This window comes from Mycteria americana, chromosome 20 (assembly GCF_035582795.1).
Source record: "Mycteria americana isolate JAX WOST 10 ecotype Jacksonville Zoo and Gardens chromosome 20, USCA_MyAme_1.0, whole genome shotgun sequence".
Taxonomy (NCBI): Eukaryota; Metazoa; Chordata; class Aves; order Ciconiiformes; family Ciconiidae; genus Mycteria; species Mycteria americana.
Genome location: NC_134384.1, coordinates 6,394,230 through 6,421,839, shown reverse-complemented (window position 1 = coordinate 6,421,839; position 27,610 = coordinate 6,394,230). Strand labels below are relative to the sequence as shown.

At 45.0% G+C, this 27,610-nt stretch overlaps 2 protein-coding genes across 9 annotated transcripts in view; both read right to left on the bottom strand.

Moving 5' to 3' along the window:
* Window positions 1-12,784, bottom strand: part of CEPT1 (choline/ethanolamine phosphotransferase 1) — a 69,954-nt gene extending 57,170 nt beyond the window's left edge. Inside the window, exon 1 of one of the 2 annotated variants that reach the window (XM_075521456.1) lies at window positions 12,660-12,784. The gene's annotated coding sequence lies outside the window, so the exon portion shown is untranslated. Of the gene's footprint in view, window positions 1-12,474; window positions 12,600-12,659 lie in introns of those variants that run through there. The other variant, XM_075521454.1, reaches the window with a different exon arrangement.
* On the bottom strand, window positions 637-12,794 carry LRIF1 (ligand dependent nuclear receptor interacting factor 1). Of its 7 annotated transcripts, none has more exons than XM_075521437.1 (4): window positions 12,660-12,794; window positions 5,285-6,800; window positions 3,443-3,721; window positions 637-2,177 (listed from the first exon to the last, which is right to left on the bottom strand). In XM_075521437.1, exons 1-4 carry the CDS (start codon window positions 12,722-12,724, stop codon window positions 1,713-1,715), a joined length of 2,325 nt encoding a protein of 774 aa, XP_075377552.1. In that variant the 5' UTR covers window positions 12,725-12,794; the 3' UTR covers window positions 637-1,712. The 7 variants fall into 7 exon arrangements, with proteins under 7 accessions (XP_075377552.1, XP_075377557.1, XP_075377554.1 ...); XM_075521442.1 differs by having other exon boundaries at window positions 5,285-6,792; window positions 12,660-12,784; XM_075521439.1 differs by having other exon boundaries at window positions 12,579-12,673.
* Window positions 12,795-27,610: the final 14,816 nt, after the last annotated feature.

The window sequence follows — 27,610 nt, the reverse complement described above, 5'->3', positions numbered from 1 at the left end:
ATTCACATCATTCTCTCTGCTGCGCATCAGCCCTTCATTAGGTGTCTGTTTCCCTATAAACTATGGGATTTCTGCCCCAAAGCTCTCACTCCATATATAGTGAACCCATGGATGCCCATGATAGCATCACCCCTACTTGCTTGCTCTATCACAGGCACTTGCCTCTTATACAGTAATCTCAATCATTAAAGAGTTTAGTTCCATTATATACCTTCCCTCTTCACCCACCATTGCATGTTTGGTGTATCATCTTCTCCTACACTTGGTCTATCTCAAGCTCTTCAGAGCAGGGACCATCTTTTTCTTCCCTTGTAAAAGGCTGTCCTGCCTCTCTAATCCTCTTGAGTTTTTCACACTGTCAAGATGCATATTAGTAAGGAACACAGGGCTGATACAGTCTACTAGGCTCTCCAAAGATATATCTCCAAAGCAACATCCTTCGCCAAAACCCTATACATACACTAGGCGTCCACGTGGCAATAGAGAAAAACTTTGCAGATGAAAATTTGATTAAAATACAGAAAATAAGAATAGTAGCAAACAGTCTCCCATGAATGGAAATCAGCAATCGAGTTCTACAGCGATCAGTGATGTTGAATATAACCATGAATGGACAAGAAAAAAACAATGACAAATTGTGTTGGCAAAACAGTTATTCACGGCTGTAACAATAAAGACTGAAGAACAGCAGAAGGGCCTTACAAGATTCAATGACATGGACAACAGAGGGTAGTAAAAAGCATCCATACAACACATGACACAATATGCTGGGAAAATACACTACAAAGATCTCTAAAAATGATGATGGCAAAGACAGTTTGAGTGCACATTCTCTCCTACAATGCAAAACTAAGGTAGCATCAAATGAAGCTAGCAAGCGACATGTTCAAATAACGACTGAACAAATTAATAGAAAAGATACTCATCAAGAATCATTAAGGATACCACCCCTGGATAAAGAAATATGCCTTTTTTTCTTCAACAAGTTATTAATCAACATAATTCTGTTTAAAAAAAATACACACACACGCACCCCCCCCAAATAACCCCACAACCAAACTTCAACACTGCACAGCTGGCAAAGGCCTTATAAAGGCTTACAATAATAACGGTAAGAGACAAGTATCTAGATAACTGTAAGCAGGTGTTTCTAGTGCTTCCATCTTCACATCTTTAGGAGGTTTTGTATAAATATCTGCATTATTACTGCCTAAAGTCTAATTCCAGATCACTTAAATAGCATTTATTAAACACTGACCACTGACCTTTTATGACAATTGACAGTTCTCAGGAATTCACAAAAGTTGTCATGCACTATAAAACATTAGGAAAACAAAAAAAATATCTGCAATTGGGGTTTGCAATTTACATTCAGTTTCTAAGAGACAGGCCATGGAATTCCAAAGTGGGAAAGTTTATTTGCTAGGACTAATACAGAAACCCCTCAATTCAAAATATAGAGAATACACTAATAAAAATGCCTATCTTCTGCATTCTTTGATACATATAATGTCCCAGAAGCAGAATTTGATGGTCCAAGTCTTTTATTTCTGGTATTTAGCAAGAAATCTATACTGTTCTAAATACACACATACTGTAAATCTCACTAAGATCTTCCATCTACCAGAAATACTCATGTTCATTTAAACAAGGAATTTCTTCTTGAAGCCACCGAAATGAAGAATATGGTCCAGACCACCCACTTCAGTATTTCAGCTTTGCTGCATTTTTCTACGCATCTCTTCAAGCGCTGCTTCTCGTTCTCTTAAGAGCTGTTTAAGTCGCTTTATTTTTTCATCCCGTATTGTTTCATCCAAGTCTGGGGGAGTCAAAGGGAAAGCATCATCTCTGAAAGAACCTTCAAGAACTGAAGTATCATCTTCACAAGACACTAAAACTGGAATACTTGAGTCTGTAATGTCACTATACTGAGAGTACGGGTCTTGCTCAGAGTCCCTCCCTGGAGACGATACAACAAAGTCTGTGGAAATACTTTGCTGCGGTAAGACTGGTGGAGGTGAAACACTTCTGTTAAGTAGACTGGAACTTGAGCTGGTATTTTCTGAACTTGGACTTGTTTCGTTGACTGAACTTTTCCTTCTCTTTCCACTGTCTGACAGTGGTGAGGATTTTATTTTTCTTTTCTTAGTCAAATCCTCTTCCAGATCCACAATCATCTGTACAGTCAAGAAACATACAAAATAAGCTTCTGTTAAATTAAGCATCTTTCTACATTGTAACATCACAGTTCACTAAGCACAAATTACAAGTTATTTGTTGCAAGCTTCTCAGAATTACTATATGGAAGATGTTTCTTTTAGCAATTTGGACTTCTGCCTTTCCTGTGCATACCTATCATCTCCTGTTGCTGCTTAGTTCTTTAACTGTAGCGTAAGACAAAAACTTTCTATATAACTTGATGGGAAAATTCAAAATGTAGAAGAATTCTTCATGCTTACATTTCCAAAAAGCTCAAACATTAGCAGTAACGTCCATTACAAGACTGCATTCCTCCCAGCTGTTTTGTTATTTAAATGTTAATGTACTTTACCAAGAGCAGCCAGTAGATCTGCTCAAAGCAGGGCTCTTAACACAGAATTATTAAAACCTGAGAAAGCCTTTGACTGGGTAGAGTAGAATCACACAAAAGAAAATTTAGAACACTATGGCTGAACAGAACTACTTTGGATGGACAAAATCATTTTAATGCATTAAGATGGAAGCCCTTACATCAAGGGAACCTTCCCAGAAGCACCCAAGCAAGCTCCTAGCCAATGACAAAGGACTAAAGTTTATAAAGACTCTAAAGATTAGACTCTAATGATTAGACAGGTAACTCTAAAGATTAGACAGGTACACAGGTAAATTTCTTTTAATAAAACCACACAGGACTAAGTGGATACCTTTCTTTGAAAGTCAGCCACGCCTAGTCATGTGAGTGAAGTGCCTTGAAATAATGGCACTTGACTGATTTCAAACTCAAGGGTAAAGCCTCACAAGAAATTATTCTTCTATTATTCTGCTTATATCCATTGCACTACCGGATAAACATAATTGTTTACAGAAGGCTAAATATAAATCAGGATACAGAGGTATGATTTCTATTCCCATAAAGACTATCCCTCTGATTGTTCAGCCACCACTACAGGGTCCAGTCTTCTTCAAAGCATTTGTTCTTCAAATTTCCTCCAGTGGAACCCAGAAAAGAGGATAAAAATTCTTAGCTGGTACTCAAGTACGTCCTGAAATCACACAACTCCGTTGCGGTACACAAACAAGTTCTAGGAACAATTCTCACAGGGACCATAACAATTACTGACTTGGCCTGATGAATCCAGAGGCGGGAGGGTGCAAATAAACACGCAGCTCTATAATGACTATACATAGGCTGCTTCTGAATATGTTGCAGTACGCATTTTAGTGCTGAAAAATTTCAAGATACCTTTTCCTCTTTAACACATTCCTGATGTTGATTTGTTATTTCCACATCTAACGATGATGAACTGCAAGAATCATTCTTCCGTTTCAAGCTGTTACTGGAACAAACCCTTTCTTCCGGTTTCTCACAGGAGGTCCTTAATGGTATTCTCTTAAGGTACACTCTCTCCTCCTTAGACAGACCAAATTTTTTCCTTAATTCCAAGTATTGTTTCCAATGTGGCTTCTCTTGGTGTTTGATTTGAATAACCTTTCCTGGTGAATCCATCTTTTCACACTGGATCTGAAATATAGAAACAGTGAGAGCGCCATCAATCACACTCTCTCTCTCACTCTCTCTCTCTCTCTCCATACATATAAACTAAAAACTAGTTACTAGAAAGACAGGTGAACATTTGTTTTGTCTGCCATTCTTCAAGAGTTACATTTAACACAGATAAGCCAATTTTGAGAAATTATACACATATTACCACAGGTCTAACACTCTTGTTAGTTATTTAAAACCTCAAGTACATTGTGGAACATCCAGAAAATGCACAGTCCAACTAGTAAACCACAGAAGTAAAAGAAGCAACAAGGGTGATTTTAGAATCACCTATTCTACACAGGAGGATGACGGAAGATCAGCGTCTTTACAGTGTCACTTTCAGACTGTTGAATGCATTTCGTATTTGCATTGTGGTTGATAATACTAACAAAGCACTATTAGCCATCTAACCTCATTGTAACCTGAGCTGTTTCTGATCTTCAAGTTCAATCCCACATCAGTATGTCTGGCAATCCACGGACTTGCAAATTTACGGACTAAAAGCAGCAAACATTCGATATGCTATTTTTCACAGAAGTTAAAGCAAATGAGAATGCTAACACTTGGCATCGCACAGCACTGAAGAAAAAACAGAGTATATTTTAACCGTTTTTCAGGTGAGAAACAATCAAAAAAGAGGCCCTACAGTCTGTTGCAATAATTAAACGTCTAAAATTTGCACAAATATGCTTAGCTGACATTTCTCTTCTGCCTGGTCAACACAAGCAAGTATAAACTAGCTTCAGAATGATTTTTTTATCTGGAGGCAAATTCCTTCTGGCCTCTTGAGCAACTGAAAACTTGACCTACAATCCTTCATGGGTAGATTTTGTGGGATTTGAGGCTAAGGACTTTTTACATATTTTCGACGTTATGATCTTAAAAGAATATGTAGGTCCAGCCTGAAGGGGGAAAGCCATTAAAGATCTCAAGAGTTTATTCTGCCTGACATTAAACCATGAGTCAAAGGAGGTGGATCCGTCACCATCATGGCATGAAAGGAAGGAAACGCAGCTCCTGCCTTTGGCCGTCTGAGCTAGCAGAGACTGGAGCTGACTTAGTGCAACACGAGAGTTTGTCTCTGGATGACAAACCCTGCTCTTCCACCCTGTTTTCCTCTTGTGCAGCTGCAAACTTCTCTACCTTACATCACACCTACAACACAGCCAATGGCTATGCTGTGAGAATGTGGCATCAACAACACTAGAAAGCACATAGCTCCCGGAGGTCAAATAATTTAACAACTTTCCTATAGTTTCAGTTGTTACCAACAATTTATCCTGTGAGGAAACAAAAAGTCATCTTTTCCCTGCCCCTTTCTTTCCTTTATGCATTTTCTCACTTGCATAGCACAATCTTATTGAAAAAAAAAAGATCATTTATTGAATAGAACCACACTTTAGATCAGCATTTCCAGTGACAGGATATCTGATTACAAAAATCTGTGAACTTTATTAATAGCAATTTTATTCAAATAGAACCGGACCATATAACAATTTAGCAGAGACTGAGATGGGCATGTTTATTGGAGAGAGTTACCTTTTGCCAGTCTTCACTGAAAGCACACTCTTGCTTAGACTGAGGTAAAACAGCACTTGCTGCATTGGGGGAACGAATCTTTTCTTTGCCATTTTGGCATATATTTTCCTGTGTCCCTACTGCTGTAATAGGGGTCGCTCCACTTGAAATGGCCTCGGTGAAGGGCAAACTCTTTCTCTGGTTTACAGTGGAATTCTGCTGATTAGCACGTGATGTCACCAGAGCTGCAGGTGCAGATTTTAAGTCATTCCTTAAGCCAGTGGGTGAAGGATTTTTTGAGTTTGTACACGGATTTGGATCTTTCTGAGACAGAACCATTCCTTTGCTTTTTGACAATACCAGATTCACTACTTTATTGGTTATTTTATTGACTGCAGTAGAATCAATTAGCTTGGATGTATCCTTTTTAAGTGAAGCATCAGAAGAGGAAGATGCTTGTTTGTCAGCTTGGGCTGACAGAACATCAGAGCCCCTTTTGGTCAACAAATAGACTTTCCCATTGTACATGACCAGAGCATTATCTTTAATAGGTGCGATTTTTGTTTGGCTTCCACCAGGACCACTAGAACAGAGCGGTAAAATATTTGCAGAGTTAACTTCTACATTCTTCGTGTCTGATAAAGTTTTCAAGATCTTGGAAGCCACATTATTTGATGACTTTACAGGAATAAGGCAAGGCGCTGATGACTGTGGACTTTCTTGCACAATCCATTTCATTGGAGTTTGCTGGCACTGCTGACCATCAGATGTTACTGCCTCAGGAGAGGAATTATTTCCCTTCTGTGTAGCTGTCATTATTAATGTTTTTGAAACTTCTGTGGCAGGTTTTGGGCAAATGGTTTGCAAACGCTTGGGAAGTACTGTTTTCACTGTGTTCACTGGTGACACGTAAATAACAGTTGGCATTTTTGTACTCTCAGCTCCTCCAGACACATTTGTTGCTGCAGCTGCAAGTATTTTTTGCTGTATTGCAGGTGGTAAAAAAGAAGCTGGGACAGATTTCACTTCTGCATCAGCTGGTATCTGGAGGTGGTGGCCAGAGGGCAGTACTGGAGACTTCACAGTAACTGGAAGACTTTTTGTGTTTACCAACATGTATGCAGTGTTACTCTGGCTAGATGAACTTGTTACAGCAATGTTCTGCAAAGACAGTCTATCAACTGAAACACAACTGCTCTGGATGCTAGCAGCTGATTTTGGAATTAAGCTTTCTTTTTCAGAACCTGTCCTAACACTTTCCTGTTTGTCTAACGTCCTTGTAAGAATAATCTTTCCAGGATCAGGAGACTGAAAAACAGGTATCTTAACAGATGAAGGTGCAGTAGTATTGGCAAGCTGTGTCTTAAAAGTAAGATGGACTGGACTAGAAATATTCCCTTTAGAATTATTTGGCATGGCTGAAGACTGAACTATTGGCACAAAGCTTCCAGAAGATTTAGAAATTGGAAGTAATTTCAGAAGGTTTTTTCCATCTGGTCCCGTCGTCTGAACTACTCGGTACATACAGCCTGCAATGCTTAACAAAACAAAGAAAAGAGAAAAGAAAAAGAAAAACGAAAGATAGCATAAGTGAACACAGCATAGATATTTTAATTAATGTGCATCAGTGAATTGTATACCCAGCGCTGCTACGCCTTAGAAGCAGATTAACTACCGAAAAACGCCAGAGCTAATCTTCAGGAGCTTCACTGGCAAAAGCCATACTGATCTACTTAGTGTACATTTTGGGTTAACATTTCAGAATACCACAGACTATCTGAAAATAATGTCCAACTTTTACATCACAGAGTAGGAAGAAATGGCATTCTTTTCAGATAAAAATAAGTTAAAAGACCCAAGAAAACACCTTACATTATCCTCCTCTTCTATTACAGGGCCTTTCATTCTGAAAAAGAAAAATGTTATCTCTAGATTTCACAGAGAAGCCATATTTTTTGCTTTCCCATCTCCTTGTTACTATTAATACCCCTACTGACTGCTATAAAGTATGAATTTCAGGAAAGCTTCAGGAAAATACAGGCAGATTAGTTGCATGGCAAGATGGAAGCAGAAATTACTTCACATACATACAAAAAAGAAATTAAGATGCAGAATACATTTACTTTGTGGAATAGGATGTAGGGTGACCAACTCATATGCCTACATCTCACCTGCCCACTCATTCTTTACGCAGATAGAGACTACAAAGGTGGTCATCTTCAAAGAGATGAAAAAAACCCACTCAAATGCTATCAAGGTACATACGTTTATGAGAACAGAAGTCTAGCTCTAGGAAGGAAAAAGCTTCAAAAATGAGGAGGAATACATGGAAACAGCACCAGTGAAATCTGAAGAGCAAATACAGATTTTTTGCAGGTGAAGATAGGAACTCAAAACAAAAAACAGACAGATGGAACCTTGTCAAACCGAAAGTTAGTTGTGACTGCTTCAAATGCCAAGATTTTTCAAGTCCATTGCAAGACAGAGAATCTTTCCAACTTCAAGCGAGTTTGCCCAAATGCAGGCATCTTCCCCAAAGAACTCTTGGACTCTCAGAAGAACAATCTAATGCCCAAAGCACTGCAGAAGCAACATGACATGTTGAGACACATATGATCAAAACAGAGTTTCCCTCACTAGTAAAGAAGAGACCAAATGAACTGGAAGTAGATTTCATGATCTTGACATCAGATCCAGAATGATTAAAAGGCAAAGCTGCCAACTCCACTTTCAGTCACCAAGAGCATTCTAGCTCTGTCCCATTGACCTTCTACATCAATAAATGCATTGAGAACATGGACATGAGATTACTTCCCAGTCCCAGTCCAGATGACATCAGTATTGCGTTCTGTTTACTGTCAAGTAGTTTTGAAACACTGGCATTTTTTTCTGGCAGTGAAGCGTTACAGTTTGGGCTTCCAACTCAGCTTGGAACAGAGTGACTAGGAGATATCATTCATGCGTCCCACCGTTGTATCTGCTCAAGAAGTCAGTCAAGACATTGCCTTTTCCCATCAAGTGAGAAGTCACAAGGATGCTCTTCACTCCCAGAGTTGGACAGTTCCTGCTACAGTCTGAGGGGTCACGTTCCCCTTGGTGGTCGACATAAATAACCATGCAATTGTCTGTCTAAAACATAAAGGCTTTAGACACGCAGAGCTTTGCTCGCTGTAATCTTAGAATTAACTGCCACATCCAATATTTTAGTATAATGCCTCACTTCTAGCCATATTGTGTGAAAAAGCAGATGTTTATGTGATTTATCAGTGCAGTGGGCAGGAAATTCTGCAATACTTTTGTTTTAAAAATAATATACTGAAAATGAAAACATGGGCAATACCACATGGTTCCTAGTGGAAGCTGCCATCAGAGGTTTTAGTAGTAAAATGGAGTTGGATGTTTTGGAATCAGAAATGATAGTTGAGAAGAACTAGCACTGACGGGTAATGATCTTATAGAAATATTTTTTCTTAAACAAAGAGCAACTACAAATATTTGTATGTTTGAACTTAATTAAAGCAGAACAGCCTCACTTTTGGAGCCACTTTAAACCTCCTAGCATGACTGATAATGCAGAATTAGGAAGACTAGCACTGAGCTCCTGGAGAGCTTTTTGCATCTGTATCTGTTACATGCTTTGAATCTCTCAATGCTTCTTTAATAACCCCGTGATCGACAGTCTCAACTTTTCTTCTCTTCTACATAGAAGGATTAATATTCTGAAGGCAAATTCAGAAGGAAACTTTCAGCAAGTTCTACAGACATGGAACTGCTGAACCACTACAGCTTTTACAGAGCAAACAGGCACTTACCTCCACTCAAACTAACTAGCACTGCAAATAGGCATCAAAGGGCAGAAGAAACCTCCGAAGAGGCATGCTCCTCCACCTGTCAAAGCAAGGGGATACCTCTAACTTTTGGGCAAGAGGAGCAGGAGCAGATAAGAGAGAGAAGCAGCAAGAAAAACAGAAAGAGAAAGAGAGAGATGAGATAGAGGATGCATTTGCATGACTATTTTCTTCAGCAGCAATGCCCGTTTCCAGTGCTCACCTCCACTCTCCTCGTTTCTACCTTGAGTCACTGTTCATCTCCCTTTCAATGGACTTAAAAAAATGGGTTTGACACTGTGCTACAAACAGGACCTTTTAAGTAAGCTGAGGAAGAAACCTCCTTTAAAAAACAGTTTGTCTGAACTCCAGATCATTCTGCTTTTCATGATTACAGAAGACAACCGCAGCTTTTTATCTTCACACCCTATGCAAAAAGAGCAAAAAAACCCTAAATTACAGTTTTCTGGAGAATAACATTCTTTTACTTGAAACAAATAGCAGGTACTTACAGGATTGCAGAATTACAAAAAGGTAAAAGATAGACAAGAAAGAAGGAAAGGAAATGTTCAGATGAGCTATTGAGAAGTCATATTCACAACATATTTACTCAAACATCTATGAAAGAGGAAGGAAAGATGTCATTGTCAAAGCTTTTAGATGCTTTTGCTATCTCAGATAGAAGTTTAAAATGCTTCACTGTGTATATCTCACAACACTAAAGACTCTTCCAGGTGATACAAAGAAATAACCAGGACTGACGTTTCATGTTACCAAAATAAAATAAAACATTTTCAGCTTTTTCACACATTATTGGTGATGAAGAGGAGAGCTAGAAGCTATTATAATTCACTCTGCAGGCCATTGTTTCTTTGAAGAACATGTTTTAAGAATCTCTTAAGAAGAGTGAAAAAATCTTTCCATCAGTATCCCCCTTTAAGAGTATCAGATGAATTTAGTTTACAAACAGGCTAATTTATTTTTCTAAAAAAAATAATAATAGGAATTCTGTAAACCATGCCAAGTTGTACTTGGGGATTTTCCCCTTAATTACTGAAGTAGGGTTTTCTGCTCTTCATCCTCCTTCACTTCCCTACCTCGCAAATATAAACCTCCTCAGATCTCACATATTAACACTTAGAAATACTTCTATTATGAGACTTTAGCATGGCCCAAGGCCTGAATATAAGGCAGATCCCTGACCAGAACTTGAGGACAATAAGCTCATGGAATTAAAAAAAAAAAAAAAAAAAAAGTGGTGGACTGGTAGAAATCTTATCTAATGTCACCATAGAAACTATCAAATTCAGGTAGTCAGCTTTCTTTAAAAAAAAATATATCTGTGACATTCACAGAGGGAACTGTCAACGAGATGACATTTTTCTTAACCAAAAAAGGTCATTATTTCTTTAGGTAAATAGTCTGCATGGCAATATTGAAAGCTTCCTAGTTGACAATGGAAATGGCATTAAGCAAGCTATGAAAGCAGAGATAATAGAAAGAACCAGGAAAATTTATTGAAGTATTTCTGTCAAGCTAGAAAAATGAAAAGAAGAATAGCCTACGCTTCCCTCAGTTGAAACAGAATTCCTGTTTGCTTCACTTACACGATCAGGCACACCAATTTTATTGTCTAAAGTTCTCATCCCATATTGTTTATTACTCTTACTAAGCCGCAGGCTCAAATAACAAAATACTGAGTATTTAAAAATTCATCTTCTGTCCCTAATGTCTGCATTAACAAAAATACCCTCAGAATATTTTCAGTAAATAAAACCATTCACCAAATCCATTGCAACCACCAGGGCACCCCAACACATTACTGCAACAGAAATCATGATCATGCCATCTAAAAAAATCTATCAGTGGAGATAAAAAAGACAGAAGGACTTGCTCAAACTTCAATTATACTTCAAAGCTGTCAGAAGAAACACTCCCTTTTGGCAGAAGCAAGCTACTTTTTAGTCTGCCTTTACTCCCAGCTATTAGTTTAGAGACAACTTTCATCTTCTATGACTATGAATAAATCAAACAGGGACTACAAGCCACTACAAACTTCAGAGAACCAACTTCATTTATTTTAACGGGTTACGTTGAATCCAGGAAGTGGTAAAATAACATTTATTATAAATTGGAAGCATACACCGAGGAACAAAGCAAAATTAATTGATTGTAGTCTATATTTATTTTATATAGCCATATCCCATCCATGTATTAGCTGAATATTGTAACAAAATATTTTTTGTTATTATTACCTGACAGAAATCTGGACATTTATGTTGAGTTTGCATACAAAGCTTGGAATCCTGCCCAGAATTTAGGTCCAAGCCATTCCTAATGGCTTGGGGTTTTATTGTAATCCAGAAGCTTTCAACAATGGCAGAAGAAACATTTTCTGTTTGACAATAATTTTGTACGGAAACACTTTCACCCATTGCAGAATACTCCTGGGAAGATGCGTAATTATTCTAGGATGCGCTAACTGCCAGGAAATGGTCTCTGTGCTCTATCATAAACCACAGCTCTACTGATCAACGACTAGGTCCTCCTTCAGCCATAAAACCTTTGGCAGAATTGCAGAGAACGTCAACAGTGCCAAAGCTACATCCCGCGGCTCTAACAAGGTAACCTGAAACTCTTCACCAAATAGATGCAGCAATCAGAGAACTCCAGGGAGATGAGCAAAATGCATTAGGAGCCAAACCATGACTCGAGCAGTCAGCCCCTGCTGAGCTCCTGCCAGTTTAAAGCCGGAATGTAAACACAGAGTCTTAGGCAGCCTAGAAAATTTCCTTGGCATGATTAGAGGCAGTATCACCCGGCTCACATTGGGTCTACGGTTGCACGTTTATGTTGTACTTGAATTAGCAGGTTGGCGTAAAGCCGTTCTACAACTGTAAAAGGTTAAACGCCTGCATCTCGCATCCCTCTTCCCAAGTTCCAGGCCGCCTCCGGCACAAGCCTAACCGCTCTGTGACTTCACTGGCCTCACGCACACACAAACCCCTGACGGCAAAGGAGCAAGCGACATCATGCCAGGTGAGCCGGGCAAGCACACTGCATGCCGGGGCGGAGGTGTGAAGAGCCGGGAAGGGCGCGGGTGCGGCAGGAGGAGGAGCCGAGGCACGCCCTCAGCCCGCTTCCCCCGCCGGCCCCCCCGACGCCCCCGTCCTCCTCTTCAGCCTCTCCCCTGCTCCACCGGCAAGGGCGCTGCTCCCCCAGTCGACGCCCCGACACCGGCGACGCCTCGCCCCTTCCCCGCTCCAGGAAGGGGGCGGATGGCGGAGCCGGGCCCCTCCCGCGCCGCCGCTTCGCACCCCGCTGGGCCCCAAGGCGCACGGCGGGGCCCCGCCGAGGGCGGGAGGGAGGGCAGCGGGACCGTACCTGGCGGGTCTCTCCCTGCTCGGCCGTGCCGGGCGCTCCCGAGCTGTCCGGAAGAACAGCGGTAGCGGGGCGGCGGCCCGTCTGCGGAGGCGCTGCTCGCCTACCTCAGCCCGACGCCGGGAGGGGGCGAGCGCCGGGCCGGCCCTCGCCGCGCCGCACCGCGCCGCCCGGGGCCGGGTACTCACAACTGCGTGGCGCTGCCCGGCCGCTCCTCTCGGCTCCGCGGGGCCCCCAGCGGGCGGCTGGACATGGCGCGGCGGCGGCGGGAGGGGCCGGGCTGCCCCGCCGCGGGGGGCGCGAGCGCGGCACCGGCGGCGGACAACGGCCGCGGCGGGCGGGCTGGGGCGGGGGCGGCGCGTCACTTCCGCTCGCCCCGCCTACCCGCCCCACCTCTCCGGCGCGCGGCCCCGCCGCCCGCAGAGCTCCGCCGCCAATCGGTGGCCACTTCCGCCCCGGCTACTTCCGGGAGAGGGAGGAAGTGGAGCGCGGCGCCGCCGGGCGGCCGCAAATGGCACAGCGAGTGGCGGCGGCGCTTCCGGCGGCCGCCGGAAGTAGTTGGAGGCGGTGAAGAACTGCTTCCTGCTCGGCCGGTGTCGAGGCTGGAAATGGCCGGTTTCGTCGCCAGCGATGGCCCCGATGGGGGGAGGGGGCAGCCCCGGGCCTGGCCTCCCCCCGGCCATCGCCCGGTCGGGCCCTGGGGGTGGATGGGGCTGAGCCTCCGGGCCAGGCCAGAGGCAGCCCCAGTGCTGGGCCCCAGCCCAGGCAGGAAGTGACACTGCTCCAGGCCCTTCCCCACAGGGACCCTGTCCTTGTCCCCACAGAGACCCCAGCCCCACCCCATCCTCACACGTTTGGCCAAGGTGCTCCTCAGCCCCCGCAGCCAGCACTGGATGTTGCCTCACGGGACCCGTCCTCAACCCATGTCGCCTTCCTCGGGGCCTGCGCTGCACATGTGCACTGTGCAGGCTGCTGTTGCCCCCACTGCGACTCTTCTGCACAAAGCCAGCGAGTGAGGCCGTTGCCATTTTCTGCTGTCGAGTCACACAGTCACAGAATCATGGCATGGAATCCCAGTTGGCTGAGGTTAGCAGGCACCTCTGGAGGTCATCTGGTCCAACCCCCCTGCTCAAGCAGGGCCACCTAGAGCCAGTTTCCCAGGACTGTGTCCAGACATTTTTTTTAATATCTCTAACAACGGAGACTCCACAACCTCCCTGGGAAACCTGTGCCAGTGCTCCATCACCCTCGCAGTGAAAAAGTGTTTCCTGATGTTCAGAGGGAACCTCCTGTGCGTCAGTCTGTGCCCGTTGCCTCTTGTCCTGGCACTGGGCACCACTGACGACAGCCTGGCACTGTCCTCTTTGCACCCTCCCTCCAGGTATGTACATACATTAATAAGATTCCCCTGAGCTTTCTCTTCTCCAGGCTAAACAGTCCCAGCTCTCTCAGTCTTTCCTCATGAGAGATGTTCCAGTCTCTTCATCACCTTCATGGCTCTTCATTCGACCCTCTCCAGTGTGTCTCTCTTGTACTGGGGAGCGCAGAACTGGACCCAGCACCCCAGGTGTGGCCTCACCAGTGCTGAGCTGAGGGGAAGGATCACCTTCCTCGAGCTGCTGGCCGTACTTTACCTAATGCAGCCCAGGATACCACTCGCCTTCTGTGCAGCAAGGGCACATTACTGGCTCATGTTCAACCTGGTGCCCACTAGGATCCTCAGGTCCTTTTTTGCCAGGCTGCTTTCCAGCTGGGTGGCCCCCAGCATATACTGGGGGGGCATTCTTCCCCAGGTGCAGGTCTTTGCTCTTCTCCTTGTTGAACTTCATGAGGTTCCTCTCAGCCTATTTCTCCAGCCTGTCGAGGTCCCTCTGGATGGCAGCACCACCCTCTGGTGTATCAGCCACCCCTCCCAGTTTTTGTCATCTGCAAACGTGCTGAGGTACGCTCTGCCCCACCATCCAGAACATTAATGAAGATGCCGAACAGGTCTGAACGTAAGCTCTCATGCTGTAGGCACAAATGCGGTGCTCTCGCTTTGACCTAATGGCGCTGCTGCCAGCATACATCAGGCCTTAGCATGAGCTGTGTTAGCCAAAATCTGAGCAGGAGTTGAGTGAACAGTCACATGAAGGCAGAAGGAGCTGCCCAGGCTCCAGTGTATTTTCCCCCAAGTCCTTTGGCACAGGAAGATCATCAAAATAGCTGCCTCCAGGACAGCATCCAGGTAGGCTTTCTCATGTGGTCATCTTGCCACTTCAGACACAATGGTGGCAGCAAAGCTTTCAAAGCGGTACCAACTCCTGTGGCACTTACGCATCCTGCCATGGGTGGCACTGTGCACAGGACACCGTGGCTCTAATGGCCTAGCTTCCCCCAGCCTTCTCACAGGCTCCATCTGTCGTCTCCACCCAACTGAGTGCCCGTGCTTTTTCCTTGCTGGGAATCCCCTTTGCTGTGTATTCCCAGTTCTGTATAGCCCCTTTGCTCTTATTGCCAGTTACTGTTCTGGAAGCAACACTGCTTGTTCCTCAGTGCTTACGTCTCCTTGCTGCTAGCTCTGATATTCTTTAATTGCCTTGAACTGAACTCATACTGAACCTACTTCTTCCAAGCCATCTCATTAACGGACATCCTCAGTTACTGCCCACTTATATCGGCTCTGCCTCTGCCATTGCATAAGCTCCACCTGTCCCTCCCTCCAGAAGTGCTTTGAGGGAAGACTACACAAGCACTTGGACAAGACCTCTATTAGGCATCCCTGAGCAAACAAATTACAATAGCTGCAGGAAATCCCTGACCTGCAAATCGTTAAAATCTAGGAGAGCATTACAAAGGAGGAATTATACACACTCATGGCAAATGTGACTCTCCAGTTTTCATTGGATCTCAGTGGCCCCCTCTTCTCTCTTTCCCCATGAAATCGTCCCATCACACCCAGAGTCTTCCCTTCTCCGCCCCAGTTCATCCCTGTTTACCATGCCCCCCAAAGTCCACATCAGTTGCCTTTCTCTACCTATACTTTGTCTGCATCCCCTTCAACTGACTTCTTCAGCTCGCTATATCTCTGACCTCTACTTACTCCAATTTCCTAGCCTCCTTCTGGTAGTGAGTCTTCACTCTTTCACTGACATCCGTCCCCTACACTCACAACCATACTAGATATTGTCTGCCTTTTCACTTCTGCTTCATTTTCTCCAACATGAAACACCGGCTCATCCAAATAAAATTCCACACTGGGTTAGCTCTCAGTCTTTCATCCCCCCACCAATCCCTTCACTCCTTTCCACCTCACCTTACCCACGGCACTTACTTTTCTCTCTCTCATTCTTTTTTGTCTATCATCTCTCTCCCCTTCAATTCCCTAGAAGTATCCTGCCACATAAATAACTTTATATGCCACATAAATAACTTTATATGACAAGTCCTTATAAGTCAATTCATACAGACTCCAAGATTTTCAGTGTCTGTATTTCATGGCAGGGAAAACTTTCAAAATAATCTGTTAAAATTTTGCTTTTACCAACCAGAAATTGTCGAAGTGACATGCAACTTCGAGCACATGTTGGATTCCTCTTCATTTTATGGAGGAACAGCTTGCTAAAGCTATTTTCTTCCATCTGTGTTGACAGGCTCGTTCTCTCTCTTTGATAGGGACTTAGCTTGTATGGCTAGTATGAAAAAACCCAGGAGTGACACATCCGATCCCTCTCCAGATACCCGCAGTGTAGATGTCCATATCTGCTAATTGTCCTGTATAGCCAGTCTAGAAAACGGACTGCTTTCAAGTTTGCTGATCTATTTTAGATGCCCATTTTAAGATCAACTCAGTCAGAGTTAATGTTAATGGTCATTAGAGTTAATGGTCAGCAGAAGCCTTGGGTGAGACAGAGGCTGATCTCTAATTTAGGACCTCAGAGCTAGGCTTTTGCATTTAGTCAGATTTTAAGAAAACCCTCAGGTATGGACTAAAGCTCTCAGTGGCATGAAATACAACCTCCTTCATGTCAACCCACATCCCGTCTTCCCAACACTGCTGGGAGCTTCACCGCCTCCCAGCCAAAAAGCTAACAACCACTAGTGTTGCAAAACATGGTACTTGATATCATATTATCAATGAAGATTTTAAAAAAACTACTTGAGACATTCTTGTTACTGGTTTTGAAGCTCTTCTTCGGGAACAGACTGAAAGACCCTCTTGTATTCCGTTCACTCTCTTTTGCTCCATGACTCTAATCTCCCATTAATTCCATCCACCCCAAGCAATAGAATGAGTCAAAACTGTCCGGATTTGTGAATCAGAAGGCAAAATTTCCCCTGGAACTACTGTATGTGTCCAGATCATTGTAGTGGGATGGCTGCAGGGGTGGAGAACCTGACGCAGGAGCAGGTGGATGTTTCCTGAAGAAAGCACAGCCCATGGAGGACCCGCGCTGGAGCAGGAGAGAAGTGTGAGGAGGAAGGAGCAGCAGAGAGAAGCTGTTATGGACTGACCACCATCCCCCATTCCACATCACCCCTGTGCTGCTCAGGGCGGAGGGTAGGTAGAGGAGTTGGGGATGAAGAAGTAAAGTTGAGCATGGGAAAAAAGGTGGGTGAGGGGAAGGTTGGTGGTTTAATTCTTGTCTTTGTTTCTTACCATCCAAATCTATTTTAATTTGCAATAAACTACATGAATTTTCCCGAAGTCGAGTGTTTTGCCCATGATGCTAATTGGTAAGTGATCTCCCTGTCTTTAGCTCAACAAATGAGCTTTTTCATCTTCTTTTCTCCCACTGTGTTGTTGAGGAGGGGGAGTGAGAGAGCAACTTCGTGGGCATCTGGTGGCCAGCCATGGTCAACCCACCACAATCACATTTGTGAGGGTTCATCTGGAGCACTACATCCACTTTTGCGCAGCTTCCCCACCCTACCGTACAAAAAAAGACATCGGCAAACTGGCAAGAGTGCAGTGGATTGTGCACAAAGATTGTCCAGGGCTGGAGCACTTAATATACGAGGGGAGACTGAGAAGCCTGGCTAACCTTTGCTTAGCCTCAAGGGGAGAAAGTGAGGGAGACCTAAGGGCTGTCTTCAGCCACCCAACTAAGCGTCAGTAGAGAAGACAAAGCTGGCTCTTCTTGGAGGTGTGCAGTGAAAGGGCAGGAGGCACAAGGTGTAGCAAAGGAAATTCTGGCTGGATAGAAGAAAAATATTTCACTACATAGGTGGCTAAGCACTGGTATGGGGGCCCAGAGAGGTTGTGGGTTCTCTTTCCTAGGGAATATTCTAGACTTCACTCACTAAAACTGTGAACATCCTGGCCTACCTTTGATGTTGGCTCTGCCAACAAGGAAGGGTTGGACGTTCAACTTAAGCTATTCTATTATTTTGTTAGACTGACCATGAGCAGCATCACCTTCAGCTCACAATGGAAAGTTCCCTTCTTTGACTTACTGGCTCACAAAGCAATACAAGCAACCTGCCAAGGGGTTGGAAAATGAAAGAAATAACCTTTGTGGTAATATTTTTTTTTAATTATGAATAAACACTCCTCTCTTCCCTCCCTCTTGTCTGGGATTGCTCAAGGCACATTGCCACAGAGGTTTAGACCATCTTCTGATCTGTATGGTTCCTGAGAAATTATCTTTAAAAATTATTATTTCTTTATATGATCATAGAATCATAGAATCACAGAATCGTTTAGGTTGGAAAAGACCTTTAAGATCATCAAGTCCAACCGTTAACCTAGCACTGCCAAGTCCACCACGAAACCAGGTGCACCACGTCTGCACGTCTTTTAAATACCTCCAGCGACGGTGACTTAACCACTTTCCCAAGCAGCCTGTTCCAATGCTTGATAACCCTTTCGGTGAAGAAATTTTTCCCAAAATCCAGTCTAAACCTCCCCTAGCGCAACGTGAGGCCATTCCCTCTCATCCTATCACTTGTTACTTGGGAGAAGAGACCAACCCCCACCTCTCCACAACCTCCTTTCAGGTAGTTGTAGAGACCAATAAGGTCTCCCCTGAGCCTCCTTTTCTCCAGGCTGAACAACCCCAGGTCCCTCAGCCGCTCCCCATCAGCCTTGTGCTCCAGACCCTTCCCCAGCTCCGTTGCCCTTCTCTGGACACGCTCCAGCCCCTCAATGTCTCTCTGGGAGTGAGGGGCCCAACACTGAACACAGCATTCGAGGTGCGGCCTCACCAGTGCCGAGTACAGGGGGACGATCACTGCCCTAGTCCTGCTGGCCACACCATTTCTGATACAAGCCAGGATGCTATTGGCCTTCTTGGCCACCTGGGCACACTGCTGGCTCATATTCAGCCGGCTGTTGACCAGCACCCCCAGGTCCTTCTCCACCAGGCAGCTTTCCAGCCACTCTTCCCCAAGCCTGCAGCGTTGCATGGGGTTGTTGTGACCCAAGTACAGGACCCGGCACTGAGCCGTGTTGAACCTCATACAATTGGCCTTGGCCCATCGATCCAGCCTGTCCAGGTCCCTCTGCAGAGCCTTCCTATCCTCAAGAGATCAACACTCCCGCCCAGCTTGGTGTCATCTGCAAACGGACTGAGGGTGCACTCGATCCCCTCGTCCAGGTCATTGATAAAGACATTGAACAGAACTGGCCCCAACACAGAGCCCTGGGGAACACCGCTGGTGACCGGCTGCCACTGGAGTTAACTCCATTCACCACCACTCTTTGGGCCCGGCTGTCCAGCCAGTTTTTTACCCAGCGAAGCGTACACCCGTCCAAGCTGTGAGCAGCCAGTTTCTCCAGGAGAATGCTGTGGGAAATGGTGTCAAAGGCTTTACTAAAGTCTAGATAGACAACATCCACAGCCTTTCCCTCATCCACTAAGTGGGTCACCTTGTCACAGAAGGAGATCAGGCTGGTCAAGCAGAACCTGCCTCTCATAAACCCATGCTGACTGAGCCTGATCACCTGGTTGTCCTGTACATACCACGTGATGGCACTCAAGATGATCTGCTCCATATAACATAAGACTGACTTTGAAACCTGCCATGATTGTATACATGAAACCAATGGTGTGCTTACATGGAGAGACGTGACATGGGGACACTTGAGGACAGACTTTCTGGAATAGCGCTGGCAGGTGAAGCCAGGCAGAGGCACCATGACTGGTCGCAGTCTATCCATATCACCTCTCTGAGAAGGGCTTGCACTGATCTAACCCCTGAACTGCTTCAGGAGGTTATCCAGAGAAAGACCTCATTGTTTCAGCCTGGGAGGGAGACTGTATCATCTCTCATGTATGCTTCTTGACCAGCAGCTTAGAACTCGTGAACAGGATTTGCTTATACCGTGGCTGGTGCTTGTGAATCTCTTTCAATTTGTCTACGAGACCTATAATCTTTACTGAGTTCATTTTCTTTAAAGCTCCAGAAGCCATATCATTACAACTGATTTTTCACTTCAAAAGTTAATTTTGAGACTTCCTGTTTTCTGAGGGTGACCTGAGAATATAAACTATGATTGTTAAAATTGTATAAGGTATTGTATAATTGAAATAAAAGCAAGAAGTAACTTCTATGCTATTGGGGGATTTGCTTTTTAACATATTGATGATGCAGTTCATTCACTGCTCAGAGACAGTGAAATAACTATCACTTCAGGAGACCAAAGAGACGGCCAAGACAGAATAAATTTTCTAGTTCCAAATTCATCAGCAATGCTATTCATTGGAGGCTGAAAGCCAGAAAAAACCCAACCGAGAGTGACATGAAAGAAATTGGCTTGGACACAGCGCTTTCCGGGGGCCAGCTTACAAAATTTGAAGAGGAACTTGGTGTGTTTAGAGAAACAAGAATCAGTGCACAATTCTGTATTAATTTATAATTAATGCAGGTGCTATCATGGGAATTCACCTAACCCATAAAGTTGATTTTCTACCCTAATGAAAATAACCCCAGTAGATCCCAAACTTTCATCATCTGTTCAGGCTGAAGGGGAAATACTCCCACATCTGAATATATTGAATGGGCTGGATGTATTCTAACCCAAAGAAGGTGCAAAGCTCATGGCTCTTCCTGTCTTGCCATGCATACAAATAGCAGGACTTCACTGAAGCTACTTGCAGTGATTCCTACATGCCTGTATGCCCCCAAACAAGAGTTTCATGAATGTCTAATCACCAATGGGTTCACCAGCAGTCACCACTCTACCCGGTCAAAAGCTTTTTCTCCTCCTTTCCCTCCCTTCCCACCTGGATAGCCTAATGAACGAGGTTTGGGGTCTGACCAAATTGGAAATATTGCATCTGACACGTTCTGGACATTATCTGTTCCAGGGAAGCCAGGTAAAAGCTCTGAGGATAAGTTTTTACTATTTCACAGCAGACTGATGATGTTCTGGCCAGTACATTGAAATCACACATTTAGACAGAAGCTGGCCTCTAATCTAGAATATCTCAGACACACATCTTTAGGACTAACTCAATTTTTTATTTCTTAAAAGCAAAGGAAGCTAGTCTCTGAGAAGTGATTAAGAATTTACCAATCAATCCAGTAGTCTTGGTTCCCTGCAGGTACTTTGTTCAGTTAGATGGGAGCTTGTGGAAGAATGGTTAAGTGAAAAAGGACACAGCTTAATTGATGTGAGCAATCCAGCCTTTGATGGGGCCTGGGAGCCAGAGATCAAGGTGAAATTCCCTTGAGAACAGCAGAAGGAGTACTTGGTAAAGCAAGATAAACGGGACTAAGCCTGGGAAAGTGCTGATAAGACCCCCTTTGTGAACAGTGCGTGAACGGCAACTTTGTACCAATCATATAATTGTTTTAAGCGCGTGGACAAGTATAGTTATCCAATAGAATAGTCGCTGTTAGCGCGTGCTTTGCTTAGCTTCTATATAAACCTGTTAAGTAATCTGAATAAAGGAGGACGACCATACTCATATTGAGATTCATCGTTACTCCGGGTCCGTCTCCCACTCCAACAGGAGCTGATCTGAGCCACTTGTTTTCTCTGCGGTACAATTCTTGCCACAGCAGAATCACCATTTGCAAACAGTATTTACTGTACAGTTATTATTGCGAGAGGGTGCCAGTTGGGCTTCTGAGAAATTCGTATTCCTTCAGATTTGGGCAATTCTTGTTAAGCCCTTCAAGCTCACTTTGAATTGGCAAAGTACTCCAGCCTCTGTTAACGGCAAGGTAGATCTTTGCCTTTTTCATTTATAAGAAGCTAGACTAAAAATTTCTCTAAGTTTTTTCATAGTCATAACTTTTGCCTCATGTTAAATTCAAACACCTTGAGTGAGGTATAACTCAGCTTCCTCTGAATTGCAAAACAGACCCACAGACTTAAACAAACATCAATTTTCACGCAGTCTTTGGGGAAAACCAGTTCAACTGACTGTCTCCTTATCCCTCCCGTTCATATGGCATCATTTGGTTTTTACTTTGAGTTCACCACGTGTCTAATGAAAGCAGATACTTGTGTGCAGAACTGACAACCCATTTATTTATCAAATGCTAGTCGAGTCTTCTGTTCAAGAGGATTACTTGGCTTGTTGGTCTGACACTTCAGTTAGAAAAGAAGCCAGACAGATGCATCCTCTGCCAGTCAATATGGATATTGTCAGCACTTGCTCTTGTCAAACTCGATGCCACTGAGATGCCACAAGATGGCAAATTTAGCTGACTAACATAACTGATGCCCTAATACATCTGGAGTCCTGTAACACTTGTGAGAGCACGAAATGATGCTGAAATAAAGAGTTTACTATGTGCTCCCATTCAATCCACGTGAATTATAAACTGTTTTATATATCTATAGAAACTATTCTCAACGCAATTTTTAGTGGTGAGTCATCAAAGGTGTGCATGTCCTACAAAGACTGGCTTCTGCCTCTATGGTGATGCATACCAAATTAATATTTTCAACCATGTAAAGCAAATTTGCAAGTATAAAGCCATGAGGCTGTCTAATTTCACTGCCAATTATACAGCTTGAAAAAGTAAAGTTGGTGTTAGACATAGTAAAACCTTATTTTAATTAAAATAGGGCTTCATGAGGGTTCGCAAGAATTTTGCATTCCACTCTTCTGATTTCTAGACATGAAACAAATTAATGCGTGACATTCTATTAGAGGTCCACCAAATCTTAGCTAATTGTGGTGGCTTGACCCTGGCTGGACACCAGGTGCCCACCAAAGCTGCTCTATCACTCCCTCTCCTCAGCTGGACAGGGGAGAGAAAATATAATGAAAGGCTCATGGGTCGAGATAAGGACAGGGAGAGATCATTCCGTCACAGGCAATTACCGTCACAGGCAAATTACCGTCACAGGCAAAACAGACTGGACTTGGGGAAATTAGCTTAATTTATTGCTAATCTAATCAGAGTAGGGTAATGAGAAATAAATTCTAAATCTTAAAACACCTTCCCCCCACCCCTCCCTTCTTCCTGGGCTTAACTTCACTCCTGGTTTTCTCTACCTCCTCCCCAGCAGTGTGGGGGGATGGAGAATGGGGGTTGTGGTCAGCTCATCACTCCTTGTCTCTGCCGCTCCTTCCTCCTCAGGGGAGGACTCCTCACGCTCTGCCCCCGCTCCAGCGTGGGTCCCTCCCACAGGACAGTCCTCCATGAACTTCTCCAACGTGAGTCCTGCCCACGGGCTGCAGTCCTTCACAACCTGCTCCAGTGTGGGTCCCTTCCACGGGGCGCAGTCCTTCAGGAGCAGACTGCTCCAGCGTGGGGGGTCACAAGCCCTGCCAGCAAACCTGCTCCAGCGTGGGCTCCTCTCTCCACGGAGCCACAGGTCCTGCCAGGAGCCTGCTCCAGCGCGGGCTCTCCACGGGGTCACGGCCTCCTTCGGGCATCCACCTGCTCCGGCGTGGGGTCCTGCATGGGCTGCAGTGGATATCTGCTCCACCGTGGACCTCCATGGGCTGCAGGGGAGGTGAAGACCTCACCATGGGCTTCACCACGGGCTGCAGAGGAATCTCTGCTCTGGTGCCTGGAGCACCTCCTCCCCTCCTTCTCCACTGACCTTGGTGTCCGCAGAGCTGTTCCCCTCACACATCCTCACTCCTCTCTCCGGCTGCAGTTGCTGCTGTTGCGCAGCAACTTTTCCCCCTTCTTAAATACGTTATCCCAGAGGCGCTACCACCGTTGCTGATGGGCTCAGCCTTGGCCAGCAGCAAGTCTGTCTTGGGGCCAGCTGGCATTGGCTCTATGGGACATGGGGGAAGCTTCTAGCAGCTTCTCACAGAAGCCACCCCTGTAGTCGTCCCTGCTACCAAAACCTTGCCACGCAAACCCAATACACTAATAATATTTATTTTGCTTAAGAGGGATTTTTTTTGTACAATTACAACCAAACCACAAAGAATTAAAATTCAAAACTCATCCAAAGTTTGAAACACCAATGGGCTGTTTGAGGATCCTTTACCATCCTGTTTATAACCTGCGGTTGTTTTGTTGTTTTAAAACAGACGAACTGCTCATTAAAAACTCAATTAATCTAAAGAGTAATATTTTCTAATGAGACCAAGTATAGAAAGTGTCATGATTAAAGAAAAATAGTTGACTAAGAAAGAAGAGAGGGGTAAGTTACAATTTTGAAAGGACAATTCAGAGCATGAGGGGAGTAAATCTTGCACAAAAGCCATGTTTTCTGCCTTAGAGTACACACTCCACTGCCTCCCACCAGTGTTTACCACACATAGGAGGGTAATTATTGTTCCTGCTAATTAACTCCATAAAATATTCAAGAAGTAAACTACTTCGAATTCTAAATCTCATTTATAAAAGTGATATATCACTTATCAGTGTAATATAACAAAAGACATTAGGATACAGATTTCGAAGTTTTTGGAGTCTAGATCTGAGAAAGGATTTAAATTTAACTCACACACCACAATTTTTAGAGTTTAATACTAAGTTTAATACCCAGAACTTCTCCCATCAGCTGGAGAAATCATCACTTAGTTCTCCAGGAAAACCCAACCAGTCTAGAAACCAGCTATTTCTCCCCTAAACATCCATCCAAAACAAGATAGTGTTGTCTGGGGAACAGGCAGGTTGTTCGGCATGCTCCCCAGCCTGTGAAGGTTCAAACGGACAGCACACAGAGGAACTCAGTCCTTAACTTGCAGCCAGGCTTAGCTGAAGCTGTGACCCAGAGCATGCTGTGAAACTAAAGTGCATTGGGCTTGTAGCGAATAAGTCTCTTCCAAAAAGCATCGTCCATAGGAAGTATGGACAGGTGACTCCAAGTTCAGGGTCAGCTCCAGGCTTGCATCAAACATCTCCCTCATGGTCCTTTGCTGTATAGTCTTCAGCCAGCTAGGACTGTTTGCACTTACTGCTTTGCTGAAGTGAAGATGTTGGAACACAAGTGCTTCAGCACTGAAAATGCAGGACTAAGAGGGTCAGTCGCAGCAGCACCTCCCAGGCAGGGTTTGCTCTAGCAGATGCCATGCCTTGGAGATGACCTTATTGAGGTGAGACATGGAACTGCCCTCTGCTGTCACTCCTGGCAAAGACCCACCCGTCACCATCCAGGGACAAGTCCTCCAGGATAAGGTTATAGAGTAGCTCCTGTTTCCAGCTAGTGATTTCAAGCCAACCAATGAAGTTGGTGGAACTGGTGAACACAATTAGCAGTGAAGGTTTCTTCAACAGCAAGGAAGGAAGCTGTGTCATCAGCTCCACTGTTGTCAAAATGCTACAGCAGCTCTGAAAACTCTGCATCTGGTTGTGAAAGGTCCCCCCTGAAGCAGAAGTCACCACAGGCAGATGACCTAATTTGCTGACCACAAATATGGCATGATTCACCACAGCGCAAATGCCTGTTTCCATCCACTGTGATACAAACCAAAGGAAACGAGATCAGAAAAGACACCTAAAGCCCTAACCCACAACCCCCAAAATGTAAACATAGAAAGATAAGCTTCATAAAGAAGGTGGAATGAGGAAAAATGTCACCTGGCCATACAGAGCAGCTTTCTGCATGTTGGGGAGGAGTGAGGGAACCAAGGGAGGGGCAGGAGCGGCAAAAAAAATTCAAGCAAGATCAATCATCATCAAGCACCTCTCCCTACTTAGTAAATGCACTCAAGATGAGCCAAATTCAGATATTACCACTGCCAGGCCGGAGTGGCTCTGCCTCACACCAGGCATGCACAGTGAAGACTCCATCGCTCATCTCCATACCCCAGAAGTCAGGGATCTGCATCAGCAGAAAGCCAGGTGCATTTTGTTGGCTCAAAATCTGACCAATTCCACATGCAAATACTGTTGCCTCCAAGGTGAAGCTCCCCACAGCAGAGAAAAAGAAGATGGAGAGACAAATACTTTCTTTCAGTAGTTCATTTTTACCGAGCAAGTCTTTTTGCCATGAGGTCACAACTAGACCTTGGTCCTTTGCTTCACAGGAACTTCTCCATTGCTACTCTGTCAGCCAGAAGCAGATGTCTTAGAGCTCAATTGCCCTTGCAGTTTCCTGCTCAAACAGCACTCCTACTCCTATTTCATCTCCTTAGCAGACATAAACCCTATTCCTTCCAACCAAAGACCAGACCTTGCAGCTGCTTTGCAACAAAGGGAGTCCCAAAGAGGCCTTGATCATAGTATCATAGAATGCTTCGGATTGGAAGGGACCTTTACAGGTCACCTAGTCCAACCCCCCCTGCAAGATCAAGGACATCTTTAACTAGATCAGGTCACTCAGAGCCCCGTCCAACCTGACCTTGAATGTTTCCAGGGATGGGGCCTCCACTACCTCTCTGGGCAACCTGTTCCAGTGCCTCACCACCCTCATTGTAAAAAATTTCTTCCTTAAATCCAGTCTAAATCTGTCCTTCCTTAGTTTAAAACCATTGCTCCTTGTCCTGTCACAACAGGCCTTGCTAAAAAGTACTGGAAGTACTTTAGTAAGTCCTGGCAGGCTGCTATAAGGTCTCCCCGCAGCCTTCTCTTCTCCAGGCTGAACAACCCCAACTCTCTCAGCCTGTCCTCGTAGGAGAGGTGCTCCAGCCCTTGGGCCATTTTCGTGGCCCTCCTCTGGACCCGCTCCAACAGCTCCATGTCCTTCTTGTGCTGAGGACCCCAGAGCTGGACGCAGTACTGCGGGGGGGGTCTCACCAGAGCAGAGTAGAGGGGCAGAATCACCTCCCTCGACCTGCTGGCCACGCTTCTTTTGATGCAGCCCAGGATACGGTTGGCCTTCTGGGCTGCAAGCGCACATGGTTGGCTCACGTCCAGCCTTTCATCCATCAGTACCCCCGAGTCCTTTTCCGCAGGACTGCTCTCGATCACATCATCCCCCAGCCTGTATTGAAACCGAGGATTGCCCCGACCCAGGTGCAGGACCCTGCACTTGGCTTTGTTGAACCTCCTGAGGTTCACACAGGCCCACTTCTCCAGCTTGTCCAGGTCCCTCTGGATGACATCCCGTCCTTCTGGCGTGTCAACCACACCACTCAGCTTGGTGTCATCTGCAAACTTGCTGAGGGTGCACTCGATCTCGCTGCCAATGTCATTGATGAAAATATTGAACAGCGCTGGTCCCAGTACGGACCCCTGAGGGACACCACTCGTCACTGATTTCCATCTGGACATTGAGCTGTTGACCGCTACCCTCTCGATGTGACCATCCAACCGATTCCTTATCCACTGAACAGTCCACCCATCAAATCCGTATCTCTCCAATTTAGAGAGAAGGATGTTGTGGGGGACTGTGTCAAAGGCTTTACGGAAGTACAGATAGATGACATCCATTGCTTTTCCCTTGTCCACTGACGTGGTAACTCCCTCGTAGAAAGCCACTAGGTTGGTCAGGCAGGACTTGCCCTTGGCAAAGCCATGTTGGCTGTCTCGAATCACCTCCCTGTCGTCCATGTGCTCTAGCATAGCTTCTAGGAGGATCTGTTCCATGATCTTCCCAGGCACAAAGGTGAGGCTGACAGGTCGGTAGTTCCCAGGGTCATCCTTTCTTCCCTTTTTAAAGATGGGCACAATGCTTCCCTTCTTCCAGTCACCAGGGACTTCACCTGACTGCCATGACTTCTCAAATATCATGGAGAGTGGCTTGGCAACTACATCAGCCAATTCCCTCAGGACTCTGGGATGCATCTCACCAGCCATATGTTCAGGTTCCTCAGGTGGTCACGAACCTGATCTTCCCTTACAG

What these genes read in the sequence shown, in the direction of transcription:
- LRIF1 (XM_075521437.1), bottom strand. Translation starts at nt 12,724, where the DNA reads ATGTCCAGCCGCCCGCTGGGGGCCCCGCGGAGCCGAGAGGAGCGGCCG. An exon ending in CCGGGCAGCGCCACGCAGTT is followed by an intron (nt 6,801 to 12,659) that starts GTGAGTACCCGG and finishes TGTTTTGTTAAG; the next exon opens with CATTGCAGGCTGTATGTACC. An exon ending in AATGTGTTAAAGAGGAAAAG is followed by an intron (nt 2,178 to 3,442) that starts GTATCTTGAAAT and finishes TTGACTGTACAG; the next exon opens with ATGATTGTGGATCTGGAAGA.